Source organism: Embiotoca jacksoni, unplaced genomic scaffold, assembly GCF_022577435.1.
Source record: "Embiotoca jacksoni isolate LCO1_2020_lvr unplaced genomic scaffold, fEmbJac1.0.p SCAF_24, whole genome shotgun sequence".
Classification (NCBI taxonomy): Eukaryota; Metazoa; Chordata; class Actinopteri; family Embiotocidae; genus Embiotoca; species Embiotoca jacksoni.
In genome coordinates, this window is record NW_027185375.1 from 7,368,999 (window position 1) to 7,384,330 (window position 15,332).

A 15,332-nucleotide genomic window follows, 5' to 3' on the forward strand; every position below is an offset into this window, starting at 1 on the left:
TACGTGAGGCGCACGTGCGGCGCCTCACGCCTTTGAGTGTACTCGATATAAGTACCGCGTCGCGCAGAAGGGGCGGAGCTCTTTGTCTGTCCTGCATTCGACAGCGCGTGCTGAATTTGTGAGGAGACCCCGAACAATAAAACAAGCGCACGCTCTTTTTTTTTTTTTTACCCAGAAACTCGCGCGGAGTTTAGAAACTGTACAAACAAGCGGTGGCGGGAGATTTTGTAACGAGAGTGACGGGGAGATATCAGCGTTTCCGATATTTTAAAATAGTGTCTGAATAAAGAAGGAGAGCAGAAAGAGGAGGTGGGAGGAGGAGGAGGAGGTGGGATATCAGCACTTAAAGTGAGGAAGTCGCAAAGATGGAGGATTTCGGGGTTTATGCGGTTTTCGGAGTGAACGGTCCGCCTCAGAGGCTGCTGCGGTGAGTTGAAATCTTTGTTGGCGCCTCTTGAAATGAGCCGTGTCTCTAGAAGAGGTTTAACCTGTTGTTGTAAAAAAAAAAAAAAAAAAAAAAAACGCGCCGAGAAAACAACTTCCATCTCGAGTCACGTGTTTGGAATAAAATACGTTTTCCGCGGTCTCGTTTTTTTTCGTTGGCAGAGCCGCAGGGTCGTGCAGGGTGTCTGTTGCAGTTCCCCCGAGTGTCCGCCAGGTGGTGCTGTTCAGCAGCGGCCCGTGGGGGGACAGGATCTGCGTCGACGCGCAGCTCGATGACGCCGATCGGATCCCCATCACGATAGGAAAACTGACTCCTTACAACAAGTAGGTCCGCTGAATGAAACCACGAGATGTTATTTCTGTAATAAAAAAAAAGAAGCATTCCTGAATATTCAGATGAACAAGCAGCGTTTCGCTGATTTCTGCTTGTTTCCTCCTCCAGGTGTCTGTCATGGGAACAGTGGGAAGAGGACACGTGGACAGACAGTGTCACACTGAATGTCAACCTGGTGGGGGGACACCTGGTAAATATCAAACTCACCTGAGGTCTTAGGACTCGGAGACATGCTGGAAAAAAAAAATCCAAAAGAGCTCGGAGAAGTGTTGTTCCCCCTTTTGGCCAAGCCATCAGCCGCTTGATGCAGAATATAAAACGGTGTATTTTATTGGAGTGAAATGTTAATATTTATGCGTTATACGTTTATTTTCTCAGTTGAAAGCAGATTGGTCGGAACCGGAGCTCATGGTGGCGGTGACGGAGTACACACCCAAGGTAATCTGACAAGGACGAACCGGCACTAATAGTATCAGAGAGAAACAACACATCAACAATCAAAGCATTTTAATTCTTAAAATTAGTTTCATAAATATTTTTGTTCATCATTTTGATTGGCTGACAGGAATTGCATTCAAACGCAGTAACTTCCTGTATCCGCTTCAAACTAAAAGCTCTCGTTTCAAAATAAAAGCGCCGGGTTTTGACGTCGTCATGCGTTCTTCTAAGCAGCCTTGTGTAGTGAGGTGGGTTCCTACATTTCCTGTAATTCTCGAGAAGAAGGTGCAGTCCGGTCTGTTGAGGAGAAACTGGCTCATCTCGTTTAGTTTTCCTGTCTAATTACGACACCGCGGAGGCCCGACGCTACACGAGAAAGAGATGTAGTAATTGTTATCGTCGCTTTCTTTTGAAAGTTCAACATCAAATGACACCCGACTGTTTGTGTCATGAACTCCGTGGCGTCCCAGGACGCCGCGGCTCCCCTCGCAGCCCGAGAGCTCAACGGCAAGAGGAAGAGGGAGGAGGAGGGCGACGACGACGACGACAACAAGGCTACGAAACGGGGTGACGAGGAGAACGTGTGTCCGAACGGTGCCGCGGACAAGACCGCGCCTTTGCGAAAGGTCAGAGGTCAAAGCAAAGGTGGCCAGAAGCTGTGTACTGGCAGAGCAGGCGCCTCAAAGATGAAGGCAGCAGGTGAGCGAGGCGGTGTTTTGTGATGTTGCTTTATTTGGGCGTGAGATGAACACGTTTTGTGTGTGTGTGTGTGTGTCTGTGGAGGTGTGAGGCGTCTCTTCGCGTGTCCTCCTCCTCCTTCTCCTTTCAAACCTCCTTCCGCTCTTCCCCGTGTTGCTGCAGCCAGCGGAGCGGCGGAGACGCACGCGACGGTGGGGAGAGCGCCTCCTCAGAGCGCCGCCAGGACGAAGAGCAGGCCGGCCAGGACTCCCACGCAGCCCGGTGCGTTCGCGCCGCGCGCACGTCTCACGGCCCGCTCTCCTTTCGTAGCGATCAGCCGCTTCACGCCCGCCGAGCGCTCCCGGTTTCTCCCGGGTCCTTCCTGATTTTGAGTAAATCTCCCGCAACTTGCCTCGTCGTCAAACTTGAACTGGAGAAGCTCCTCTTCAGGTTTTGTACGTTTTCGCCGGGTTATCCGAGAGTCGCCCGATCGACAGAATACACACACGCCACAATTTCACTGACAGCTGGAAACCCACAGACTCGGACGGATCCTCTCTGGACGGGCAGGTGCTCCGGAGGGAGCCCGTGCCCTTCGTGAGAACGATTTTCGTTCGCCTCTAACTTTCTGTCCGGGTGATAATTTGACACGTGAAGCCACGGCACAGCCGCTGTCTTCAAGTTTTGTGTTCGGTGGTTTTGTCCGACGACGTCGTGGTTATGAAATCAGAATTTTAGCAGTTGAGCTGCTCGTCCCGTCGCCTGACAACACCGACGTTCTACCAGCATCAACGCATAACGTATTAACGGGGTCTCTGATCGATCCGCAAAGACTCCGTTTGACTTTTGGGTCGAAACAATTCAAATCTGCAGTTCAGAAGTCTGAAACTTCTCTCGTGGTTGTCCTCTGTTGACGTTCAACACACTTTGTTTTGCTGCAGCCCCGTTGGTCGGCCCGTCGGGCCGCTGGGGTCAGACGTTGTGTCCCATCGACGCTCAGACAGCCTTTCTGATCGGAGGGCAGGGAGCCAGGATGCAGTTCTGCAAAGATCCCATGTGGAAGCTCTGCACAGGTCAGTCGGCTGTTCACAACCTTTTTACAACCCGTTTCAAATCCGAGGTTTGCTGGAGCGCGTGTCCATGTCGGAGTCTGTTGTCTGTCCAACAGAGGACACGTCCTGGGTGGCCGCGGAGACCCTGGCTGAGGGTCCGACCCCCGAGGCCCGGATCGGCCACACGGCCGTCTACGACCCCGACTCCAGACGGATCTTCGTGTTCGGAGGCTCCAAGAACAAGAAGTGGTTCAATGACGTTCACATCCTGGACACTCGCAGCTGGAAGTGGACCATGGTGGAGGTGCGTGCGTCCAACCTTGTTTGAGTTCCTGTGAGGACTTTTAATGCCATTTCCTAATCTCCTCCTCCGCCTCTCCTCCTCCAGGCTCAGGGTAAAGTTCCCCCGCTGGCCTATCACAGCTGCAGCATGTTTCGAGGGGAGCTGTTCGTGCTGGGAGGAGTGTTTCCTCGGCCCAACCCGGAGCCCGACGGCTGCAGCGACTCGCTGTACATCTTCGACCCCCACCTCTCCATCTGGTACCAGCCCATCGTCACGGGAGACAAACCCTCCCCCCGCTCAGGGTAACACGTCTTTCTCCAAATCTGTCTTTCGCAGACACACATTTCAAACATGTCCCGTCCAGCTCTGCAACGTCATTTGTCTTCCTTCCAGTCACTCCGCGTGTGTGATGCAGGAGAGGAAGATCTACGTGTTTGGTGGGTGGGACACTCCTGTCTGCTACAACGACATGTACATGTTGGACCTTGGTAAGCGACACACACACACACACACACACACACACACCAGCACATAACTACATGCACAGTTCAAATGTCCCATGTTGTTGTGTCTCTCAGGTCTGATGGAGTTTTCTGCTGTTAAAATGACGGGGACGGCTCCCTCTCCTCGAAGGTACACAACTACTAATACAAATACTCCATCCAGACGCAGCTGGGGCTCCAACCTCATTACAACATTGCGTCTACAAAGCATTAATGTTTAGTAAAGCTGAGTCAGCAACTAAAAACAAGATTTCTGAGACATTTGTCTTCTTCAAATTAACACTTTATTGTTTTGGTATTGGTAACAAAACTCGGGTATTTATCCGCAATAGTTTCAAGAAAGTTAAAGCTGTGTGTTTGTGTTTGTGTGTGTGTGTTCCAGCTGGCACGGCAGCGCCGTGCTCTCAGACACACAGTTCCTGATCCACGGTGGTTACAACGGAAACAACGCCCTCGGCGACGCCTTCGTCTTTGACACCGGTGAGAGGCGGCTCGCGTCCGAGGAAGGAGGCTCGGAGCCCGTTTAGTAGCTTGGTTGCCGTTGCAGTTATTTTAGAGAGTTATCGGTCTTATAGAGATGCTTCCAACTGACAATTTTTTATTATTTATGTATTTAATAATTACATTAGGATAGTAAACCATTTCAGTTTTCCATTACCATTTCCCAGACACTAATGTGACGTCCTAAAACCTTTTGTTTTGTCTGACAAGACAATCCAGAATCTAAAAGTATTCACTTTCCATTTATGTTGTAAAACAGAGGAAAGCAGAAAATCCTGCTCATTGATTAATCCGATATTTAGTCCAGACAGTTCAAACTGTGGTTACGCAAGAGTCTTTCTGACAGGCCTAATAATTTCCCTCCGAGTCTGACAAATTGTTGTTTAATTTTACTTTATTAGACAGCTATTATTAAATATGGACATGCCTTTACAGGGATGGAAAAATATGTTGTTGTTGCAAGTGTGCAGTGACTTCTGGAGTCTTTCCTGTGAGAAGAAATTGCTAAAACATCCAACTCAAGAAAGCATATTTCTATTTTTTTTCTCAAACATGATAATGAAAAATGAACGAACAGGAACGCGTCTGTGACGCCTTTTATATCTTTCTATCGCTGCACCTGCTCCATTCGTACCCGCATTAATGAAAACGACCTTTTTGTTCGGTTGTTCCAGACACCAACAGCTGGACGGAGGTGACCCTCCCTCGGCTGTCCGTCCCGAGAGCGGGGCACTCCGTGATCACCATGGCGACGGGCCACCGCTTCTCAGAGGAGGACGTGGAGACGAGCGGCGGCTCCGGCGGCAGGACCCTGCTGGTGTTCGCAGGCGGAGACAACGAGGGAAACTTCTACTCCGACCTGACGACTGTCGCTGTGGAGGAACTGCTCGGCGCTATTTAAAGAGAGTGAGTCAGAGGTGAATCCTCGCTCCCTGACTGCTTGTGAAGCTATTTTCTACACCCCCACACCTGCTTTTATTATTTATATCCCTCCAGTTTCTCTTGTTCTTTTCCTTTTTGGTGAAAGGGCCCTTTCTTCTTTCAAATATGTGCTTTAAAAGTTTTCACAGTTTTATTTGGAAAGTCTGCACGTAAAGTGGATCTCAAGTCCAGCTGTGTTTTCTATGTAGTGAATAATGGCATGAAGACACAAAATAAATAGGAAAGGGATTCTTCCCGTTAGTGAAAACAATGATCCTGGTTTTAAACTTTAACCTTTTTTTGTACATACATTTAAAACTCATCAAATACTTGTTTTTCTCAGGTACAATTTTTATTTCTATTGTTTTTTTTATTTTTTCTAATGGTTTGTATTTTATTATGTTCAGTAATAACATGTTTATTTGTTATCTACAATCTGTCAGTAAAAAAATTATCTCAGTTCATGCTCCTGTGTTATTTCATTTTGCACTTGGTTTCTGTTTTTACTTCATAAACATTTGTCTTCGGAGGGTAATTCTCCTTTTAAAATTGACATTTTGTTTTTCTAAACAGCATTATCGTGAACGCTCCTTTTCAGTCCGCCGTCAGACTGAGGTTTACTTTCTACAGTCGTGTGTTACACTTAAATGAGGTTTGACACTTGAAAGCAAAACGACCCGTTAATAACGTCCCTGCTGACTCGGCGCTAACACGGAGCTAATGGGACACTCGGAGAAACACTGATGTCATCTTCAAAGAGCTAAATGGAGACTTTTTAATAAAAGATTAGTGCAGCTGGAGAGGGATTATCTTCTGCTGAACAGCTCTTAATGGTGTCGTGAATATTTTTTTATTGGCTCAAACATGACCGACAGACTCGTGTCTGGTAACATGAGGCTCACAGAAGTGTTTAATGCCTGAATCAGCTTTAAGCTCTCAGGTCGTGTCTTCTGAACCCGGGGGGGATGATATTATTTGTTACAGATTTTGTATCTCACTGAAAACAACAGTCAGAATCATTGGAGGGCATTAAACCGGTTTCACCGACTCAGCGGTATTTCCTCTGGTGATGCAAAGGAAAGCCTGGCTTCCTCTAAATATCCAATGAAAAACTATTTCCAAATCTCTCTGTTAGTCTTGTTGAATTCTTTCATTACAAATCATAAAATGTTATTCATTGTGCTCGACGGGCCACAGAGAGGTCTTCATTATTCATGAAATTAATGAATTCATTTGTTTTTAAAATTGGAGCCTGTCTGATCCCTTGAGTACATCATGTTGGATTGTCTGTACACAAGCCTGCTTCTGGCTCTGCTTCTTCTGCACTAATTCAGCCCACGCTGTGAGTCAGCAACTTCCACAGTGTGTCGGGATGAGCTCGAGGCGTTCACTAATTTTATGTTTGTCCCGTTTTCCTGCCCGCCTTTGGACCGTCCCTTCGTCAACCATCATGCTGCTGCTCCGTTGACATTATCTGGCCGGTTTTATGCCCGGCTCGGTTTTAAAGCAGCTGTTCCAGTGACGTACCCCCACAGTACAGTACACAGCTTTGGTTTATCTAATTTAGTCTTTTATTGAACTTTTAATTCTACCTCTGGTGTTTCCTCACTGGAGATTTGTGTGATCTAAGACGAGCGATAGTCGTAGATCTTATTGGTTTGTGAAGTCATGTGATTTCAACATAACTGCATCCTGAGCACAGACATAATTAGATGGATACATTAAAAATTTCTCAATTGATTTTTTTTTTCAGATGATATACCAAGATATTAATAATTAGTGGGATATAAAATGGCAAATACTGAGTATTTTTTTTTTTTAATCATAAATCTACATATGCACATTATACATGCAGTTACAGTATGTTCAGTTTAAAAGATTAATTAGGGGAAGACTTAACATTTTAATTTGCTTTTAAATGTTGATTAAATAAAATAAGAAAGCTGACCAAGTAAAAGACGGATCCTCTTGGTTGGTTTTCTTTCTATGATATTGTAAGATCTTGACCTTATAATGTAAAGTGCCCTGAGAGGACTTATTTGTATTTGGTTCTGTATAAATAAAACTGAATTGAATAACTGCAGATTACCCAGTAAGCATCTTTATAAAACAAACTGTCTTTTCCTTTATTTACAGATTCTTAAAATATGTCACCCAAACAAACATAAATATTTTCATGCTTCTTTCTCACTGGCTTCCCAAAATTGTGAAATCAATCTTAAAAGCCGAGTTGTTCATCCTCATCATTTAGATCATGTGTGTCACAATGTGATAGAAAAATAGGGTTTTGTTTTCATCAGATGTCTCCGTGATAAATATTTTAACATCACCACTGAGCTACAGCAACATGACCAGGATGGATTTTTTTTTTTTTAAGAGATAAACTGAAAAGACTGGTGATAAAATATCAAGCAACTGATGGTGTGTTTATGAAGCTCTGCCCGGAAAATGACTGACTGCATATTAAAAAGCACTGTTATTACAGCCTCAGTGCAGCCAGATACATTTGGCACCCTGAAGTAGGAGACTGGAGATGAAAAGGCTGTTCTGTGTTTTAATGCTCATCCAATGAGACTTTAGCTGCAATTAACAGGCGGCAGATCAGCCTCCGTACTTGGTGGGACCAAATATTTATGAGGGGACTCCAGGGAACAATCTGTGGGATATGTCATATCATATCAATATGAAATAAATATGAAATAGATAGATAGATAGACAGACAGACAGACAGACAGACAGACTATTTATTCATGCTCTTATTTTTTTCAAAAAAATGATTCTCATCTATCTTATTTTATTGTATACGTGTTAGTAAAAAAGAAAATGTCTTACTGTGTTTCACCTTTTTGTGTTTCTATGCTGCTGTCACGACTACATTTTCCCACTGTGGGATTAATAGAGTCTAAGTCTAGCTATATAGAGAGATAAACAGACAGACAGACAGACAGACAGATAGACGGATAGAGACATAGATAGATAGACATAGATACATGTAATATACTCATGTGTCCTGCAGGTGGCGATATTTCCGCACTTTTCCCTCTGCAACGCTCCTAAAATGGTTCATGTCACCTAAACAAACTTCTGCCACTGAGTTCATATTTATAGATATATTTATTATTTTTAGTTTAAGGGTTAATCTGACTGTCTGAGGTATGTTCTGACATTTCCCCCCCAAAATGCTGTTCCCACTCAGGGTGTTTCCCTCCCTCCTGTGATCCACCATTAAATTGGACACGCTCCAGTACACTGAGAAAAAGATCTGACGTGCAGACTTGTGCCAAGTCGGTTGGACGGGTTTACGCCTGGACTGATAAGAGATGTCACAGGAAAGGGCCGACGATTCGACTGTAACGAGGTTAGTAAAGAGTATAGATGGTTGCTTATTTGTTGAAAACACTGTAATAATCCACATACTCCCTGAAAACGCTCCCTCCATCATCAGGGAGGTGATTTTTTTTTTTTGAAATTTTTTTTTTTTTTTTCCCCTTGATTCATCGGGAAATCCTGCCAGTTGGATGCTCTCCCAGTCGTTCCTAAATGGCCTTTCATACCCTTTCATTTCCTGAATTCTTTTTTTTTTTTTATTTTCGACACAACATCCTCCCATTGTGTGTAAACGGTGGATATTTGGTACAACGACTCTGCGGACCTCCTAGTTGACAAGAGTTCAGACATCACTACCTCCAGCAGCTGCCACATTATCTTTGTCGTCTATGGCTGTTGCTAAGTAACTTGAAAACGTCTACGCCTGCTGTCAGCATCTCACACGTTTTGGAGGGGGGGGATATGTATTTACATTTTAATTTGACAGCTGAGGTGGCAAAGAAGGCCCATAATTCAACCAGATCACGGCGTAGTTTCCTAATTGAATATGGACACATGAAAATCAAACAATGAGGACAACAGGGAGGAAAAAATAGGAAGTCTTATATGACATAATGATGAAACTACCCTGCAATCCTGCTTGTTGAGCGTGCTGAATCTTAACAATCCACTACACTGGACAGTTCAGTGGGATAAATGGAATTTGTGTATTTGTTCATAATACAATACGTCCCTGTGTTAGTCAAAAAGTAGGAAATGACGCCTGATTGGAAACTTGTGTGACTTAATGAACGAAAGAGAAATGATGGGGTCAGTTGTCTCTGGCGTGATCTTGGTCCATCGGTGGGTATGTTGTGTGTAAAAGACCAAATTCTTCGATGTGCAAAGGAAGAAACTAGCAGGTGAAAGGATGCGACTCCATTGTGGAAATATAATGCAACTTTTGTATGATGCATGATGAACCATATGAATACTGCAGAACCGGTCTCCAAAGAGATATAAAAAGAAGAAAAAAAAGGTGTGTGTGTGTCCGTCTGTAATATAATGACATGATGGATGTTGTTTTAGATTCTAATTTGCAACTCTACGCTGAGAAAGTAAACATATGCATGAATATGTATGTTGAATATTCATGCTGTATTTGCTGGCAATTCATTTGGGGTAGTTTTTGTGTATTATGTGCGACAATCATTATATTTTATCATCTGATCATGTGTAAACTCAAAATCTGCACAGAAACTTGTCCAACAAATGTAGTGGAGTAAAATAATATTCCCCCGACTGCAACGTAGCAGCGTTATAAAAGTGATCAAATAAGAAATGCTGAAGAAAAGTACATCGAAGCTGTACTTGAGTAAATTTACTTAGTTACTCAAATAGTAGGGTTAGGTACTGTAAAAAGTTAAAGTCCACTATTTATTTATTATTATTATTATTATTCTAAACACTGACAGATTAACTTCTTTGGGGCAAAACTTTAAAACTAAAGTTTGGACCCCTTAAACAAGACACGGGATTAAGCACCGACGCAAGACCCAATAATTTGTAAACAATCAATTTTCCCAGGAACAACAACAACAACAAGTGCCGGACCAGTTGAACTTCTGTCTTCCCATTACCCTCCGGCTGTGGAGGATGCGGATGGGGTGGGGGGGGGGGGGACAACAAACAACAACAACAACAACAACAACAACCCCCTTTGCGCACCTGCTGTAACACCTAAACCTTTGGAAGAATGTCGGTCGGTAAAGCTCGGAAAAAAAAACGTCGAGTGGAGCCGAACGCAGAGCTCCCTCCTCCTCCTCCTCCTCCCCCCCTCCTCTCCTCTCCTCTCCTCCTCACCTCCCTCCCCTCCCAAAAAAAAAAAAAGAAAAGAAAGCCCTCCTCTCTCTCAGTCGTGGTGCAAGCAGCAGCCATGTTGCCGCGAGCTGGTTCCGGTATCAGGGCAGGATCGTGCGCATAGACTCCACTCGGGCGCAGCTACCTCGCCTTTTCTCCCGCGACACACACACACACACACACACACACACACACACACACACCTCCTGACAAGAAAAGAGCCAACACAAAAAAAATGTCCCGATGATGGATTTTAACAACTCGACGACGACGAATCCTCCATCGGTCGGCCGGTCACCGGGATAACAACAACTCGACAGGACGGTGGTGGTTGTGTTTTTATTCATCCACGCTGCACTGCAGCACCGCTGAACGACCTTATTCAAATCACGCAGCAGCACCAGGAAGCTCCGGTGGTTTCCGTGGATTTTGGGAGGTTTTTTTTCTCCTTCTTCTCCTTCTTCTCCTCCTTGTTGTCTCCTGTGGCAGGTCCGCTGGGGGTGGTGGTGGTGGGGGGAGGAAGAAACACGGCTAACGAGGTAGCCTCGGAAAGAAACCCCCGCTGATATTATCCAGTAAATTAATCCTCGTTTTTCTTCACCTGCCATGTGACCTTTTATCTTTTTTTGATCGGTTACCAAAAAGCCCGGATATATTATATATATAATATATATTATTTGTTGAATTGTTCCGAGGGAGTTGAGGAAGGTCGAGACCTCGCCGGGAATAACTTTTGGCCTGAAAGTTTGTAGACGACCCCCACCTCCTCCACCTCCACCCTCCTCCACCTCTCCCCCCCCCCCCCCCTTGAGCCCGAGAGGAAACATATTTCTGCCACATAAAGACTTAAGAGAAGAGGAGACAAGACGACGGCTCGGATGGTAGATTTTTTTGTTTTTTTTTTGTTTTCCTCCTCCGGCTCCCCTCGGGACGTTAAAAGTTGAGCAACCTCGCAGGTTAGCATGTTAGCGAGCTAATTGAATTTCGTTCAATACCAACGGGACTTTTCTCCGAATTAGCACAAGCTGCCGTTAGCTGGCCAAAAAAAAAAAAAAAAAAAAAAAAAAAACGTCACCCGTACCAGGCTGCTGAAAGCTCGCGTCAAGTCTCCGTCGACGGGGGACATTAAAACAAAAATAAAACGCCAGTTGGAAAGCTGAAGGGGAAAAAAAGAAACCCCACTTGTTTTTGTTTGTTTGTTTGTTTATCCCCCCCCCCCCTCCTGCTCGGTGCTTTGTTGACAAACATGGGACGTACGCTCGCTGCTAAGCTAGTTTCTAGCTTAGCTGGCTAACTCGGGCTAGCCGCTGATGTGGGATTCAACTTGTTGATTCACGGGGCTGTCTGTCTGTCTGTCGTGCTGGACATCTGTTGGGACATTTTTTTGTCGTTGTTGTTGTTGTTGTTGTTGTTTTCTTCCTCCACCATCGAGCTGCACGCGGTTTTAAATGAACAAAAGACACTGACGGATCGACCTCGGTTCACTGGTCCTTTTCCCTGTTTTTCAACCGACGAGTCTTTTCAAAGATGTCAACAAGGATCCCGCTGGCGCAAGTCATTGAAAACTCAACTGGGCAGGTAAGATGTGCCTTTTAATACACACATATATATACATATATATATATATATATATATACACCTTATTTATCTTCAGTAGGAAGGTCTTATCTGCTTTGGAGAAAGGCCCTGCTCGGCCTCGTCTCTACTTTTTTTTTTGTTCTGTCTCTTGTTGTCTTTGCCACACAGCAGTGATTCACCAGCTTGCCTACGCACTCACACTGGATTTCCCACTCCTTGCAGGATAGGAGAGCAAATTTAGGTTTCTGTTTAGTCTGTGTCTTAGGGCCATGTCCTCCTACTTGACTTTTTTTTTTTTTTTTTCTTGTGCCACTTTGACCTGTTGCGGTACATACACAACCCTGTGAGCCAGCTCCACACGAGTCCTACAATCTCTGTCTTTCTTATTTCCCTGCAACACATGCGTAACCGGCGTTTTGTTTATCCATTGCAACCTGTCAAAACAATCCGGTGTTCTTGAGTAATCCCTTTCCCAAATGGAAAGTTTGTTTTAGGAGATGAAAATGTACTTTTTTTTTTAGTTCACGATAATATTGATTCTTGCGATTTTTCTCCTTAAAACTCCCTGGAAGGACGAAGTCCCGGAAGAAAAAGTCGATGTATACATTGTACAGGGAAGCCTTGTCATTATATCACTTGTTTTTTTTGCTGCAAAGGAGAAGCATTGGTTGTGATAATAGTTAAACGATCATTCGGCGTTTGTTTTTCGAAATGCAAAGTTGTGTAAGAAAGAAACGAATCATTCGTCGATTCATAAATTAGTATTACACAAAGGTGTTAAAAGCACCCGTGGACCAGAGATGGATTTAATATCATAAGTAGGCCTGTTGTTCAAATTGTCTCCAGGATGTTCAATTCAAAATGTTATTTCTGGGTTTGAAACAGGTGCAGAGTGTGATTGAAGGTACTTCAGCATCACACAAACAACACACATCCTCTTCTGCCCCAAAACAAAGCTCCTATCCATGTGCTAAAGTGCTCCTAAACTCCTTATAAATCCCAGTTTATCAAGTGCAAAGGATTGCTAAAGCTCTCGAAACAGAGCGTGTGGTTCCCGTTTCTCGATTCAAGAGCCTTTTTTTTTTTCCCATACAGCTGATTATAACAACACTCTCGTGCGCTTAAAAGTTTAAAAGCCAAAGAAAACCCGAGACCGTGCTGCTTGAACAAAGCCCCTTCTTCCAAGACTGCCGTATCTGTCTTAATCTCTGAGACTATTTTGTCTTGTTATGAAAAAGCCGCACACGCTCACATGAAAGCCATTATAGTTTCCAGTAAAGACTGTGATTTGCATTACTTGGGACAGCTGTTGACAAGCATCACGTGGCATTTGTCTCGTCAAATGGGAAAAAAAAAAAAAAGTTGTGTCTATATGTTGACAGTGTGGCTGGTGGATGGTGTCGGCTCGTGTTAACCTAAACCTTTTTCTATATTTGTGTCGCTCGGGTGTCAATAGGTACATGAAAGTAGCTGCAATTTGGTGTGATTGTTTTCGCAGTTTGCCGATAGCTTTGATGAGTGTAGAAACGAAAATAGAGCAAATGTTCATGCGTATAAAGTATTTGATGAAAATCCTTTGTGAAAAATGAGTTAATGCCATCGGTTTGTCAACAGTGGTTATGAATGAAATGGAACAATAAATAAGGGGAGCGTTACCTAATGGCACTTGTTTTTAATTTGTCAAAGGAGCTTTACCCCTTTTGTCAAGCAGTTTTCTCCGTTGAAAGCCAAAACCTAGATGTGAACAGCCAATCAGACGAGAGACCTGCTCTTATCAGCCAATAGGAAATGTTCTTAGTGGTGGAGACTCAAGGGTTCAAAGATTATGTCTCTCTTTGCTTCTTGTAAAAATGAAATGCTGACAGAGCTTATCTGTTGATACCATGATCTGTGTGTGTGTGTGTGTGTGTGTGTGTGTGTGTGTGTGTGTGTGTGTGTGTGTGTGTGTGTGTGCCGGTACTGTATGTCCAACACAACACGTCACTGCTTCCATTACAGTGTACAGTGAGAGCAGATCCACAGTTACACTGGCGTGTAGGTGTAGGCGAATAGATACACGCACTCAGTGACACATGCATGTTCTTGCGTGGATACACCCTTTATGGGATCAGAGGTCAGGAATAATACAGTCAATTATATAAGTCATTGTAGCTGCATTGTAGTATAAATGCCTACACAGAGATAGAACATCTGTTATTTCCAGAGGTGTTTTTTTTTAAATTTATTTATTTATTTTATAGAGTTGATGTCAGTTAAAGTTTGGTGTTTCTTGAACATACTGGTGTTACACAAACTTGTACAAACACACGAGCGTTAACGCTCAGTATTAGCAAACTTCCTCTCTAAATTCAATGAGATAACTGTCCTGGCTTCTGCAGTGGAACTTGGCAAAACAAAAGTTAGACTTGGCTCAAGTTTAGACAGTACAAGGCACCATTATGATCCAACAACACGCTGTTATAAGCAAATACTCAAACTCCATACATCGCTGGTTAGAGTAGTGTTCAGCATTCGGCCGTGAGCCGTATGATGATCGAAGCTGCTGTCAAAAGATTTATAAAAACCTAACTGCAAACTCCAAACTGAACTTCTGCCCTGTATGTCCTGTTTGTGTAACCTTCAGCAGCTCCTTGTGTTGTCTTGATCTACTGCTGTTGTCGGTTTGAATGCATCCACGTCCATCCCGCGAGCACCCCGTGAGGATTTAGAGGTGGAAGGAAAAAAGCTTGGGGTCGAGGCAAATTCTTAACTGGGTTTGTAGGCTAAAGGTCACGGATGGATACTCCCACACAAAATGCAGTCTGTTTTAAAGGCCATGTATAGAAAGCCCCTTTGGTGTCAGGTCTCAGGATACAGGACAAAATGGCACCGGACATGAGGACGGGCCTCGCGTCGACATGACTCTCTGCTCCTGTCAGAGACCTAAGTGTATATTTTGATCCGGTCAGCTGAAGTGGTGGTCGGTGAAAGCAGATATTCTCTTATTCTCGGCTCATATTTGTGGAAAAGACTGCTTGACTGAATGGACACGTCTATCTTTACGTTATACTCTTGAGTTAGCCGTATTGTGACTTACTTTCTTTGGCTTGGAAGTTTGTGAGCCCTTTTTTTTTTTTTTTTTTTTTACACATGACTGAGTTAATGGTTATAAAAGTCTGGTGGGGAGGGGGAGGGAGGTTAAAAGTTACAGATGCAGACAGCCGACCATGTAGTGACCATGAACAGTTGCTGAGCACATATCATAAGAGAGAGCTGTCACATGTAGAGAAGTGACTTCTGACATATTTGTGATGGCGTGAAATGGCAGAAATGTTGAGTGGCTTTGATCGGACGTGTTGCCGTTGTGTTATGCAAGGCTTCATGCTGGCTGTTAGTTTGAGGAACCTATTTGAATATGACGCTGTTTATCAGTGCGACACCAGCTCAGCTCTGAA

General features: G+C 44.1%; 2 protein-coding genes across 9 annotated transcripts in view; both read left to right on the top strand.

The window, feature by feature from the left end:
• Positions 1 to 160: 160 nt before the first annotated feature.
• krcp (kelch repeat-containing protein) lies at positions 161 to 5,587 on the top strand. Its single transcript, XM_069159337.1, has 13 exons — positions 161 to 427; positions 607 to 768; positions 887 to 968; positions 1,157 to 1,216; positions 1,687 to 1,915; positions 2,078 to 2,176; positions 2,836 to 2,967; positions 3,063 to 3,250; positions 3,335 to 3,531; positions 3,623 to 3,717; positions 3,808 to 3,862; positions 4,115 to 4,212; positions 4,908 to 5,587. Exons 1-13 carry the CDS (start codon positions 366 to 368, stop codon positions 5,132 to 5,134), a joined length of 1,686 nt encoding a protein of 561 aa, XP_069015438.1. The 5' UTR covers positions 161 to 365; the 3' UTR covers positions 5,135 to 5,587.
• A 4,788-nt stretch (positions 5,588 to 10,375) lies between these two features.
• The window catches only part of mark2b (MAP/microtubule affinity-regulating kinase 2b), a 51,625-nt gene continuing 46,668 nt past the window's right edge, over positions 10,376 to 15,332 (top strand). For 3 of the 8 annotated variants that reach the window (XM_069159255.1, XM_069159253.1, XM_069159252.1), the window contains exon 1: positions 10,378 to 11,898. In XM_069159255.1, the coding sequence (XP_069015356.1) occupies positions 11,848 to 11,898 (51 nt within the window). In that variant the 5' untranslated portion in view covers positions 10,378 to 11,847. Of the gene's footprint in view, positions 11,899 to 15,332 lie in introns of all 8 variants that reach the window. The other 5 variants (XM_069159251.1, XM_069159254.1, XM_069159259.1 and 2 more) reach the window with 4 other exon arrangements.

Coding starts and splice junctions, on each gene's coding strand:
- krcp (XM_069159337.1), top strand. CDS start 366: ATGGAGGATTTCGGGGTTTATGCGGTTTTCGGAGTGAACGGTCCGCCT. Junction 969..1,156: donor ACCTGGTGGGGGGACACCTG/GTAAATATCAAA, acceptor TTATTTTCTCAG/TTGAAAGCAGATTGGTCGGA. Junction 1,217..1,686: donor TGACGGAGTACACACCCAAG/GTAATCTGACAA, acceptor GTGGCGTCCCAG/GACGCCGCGGCTCCCCTCGC.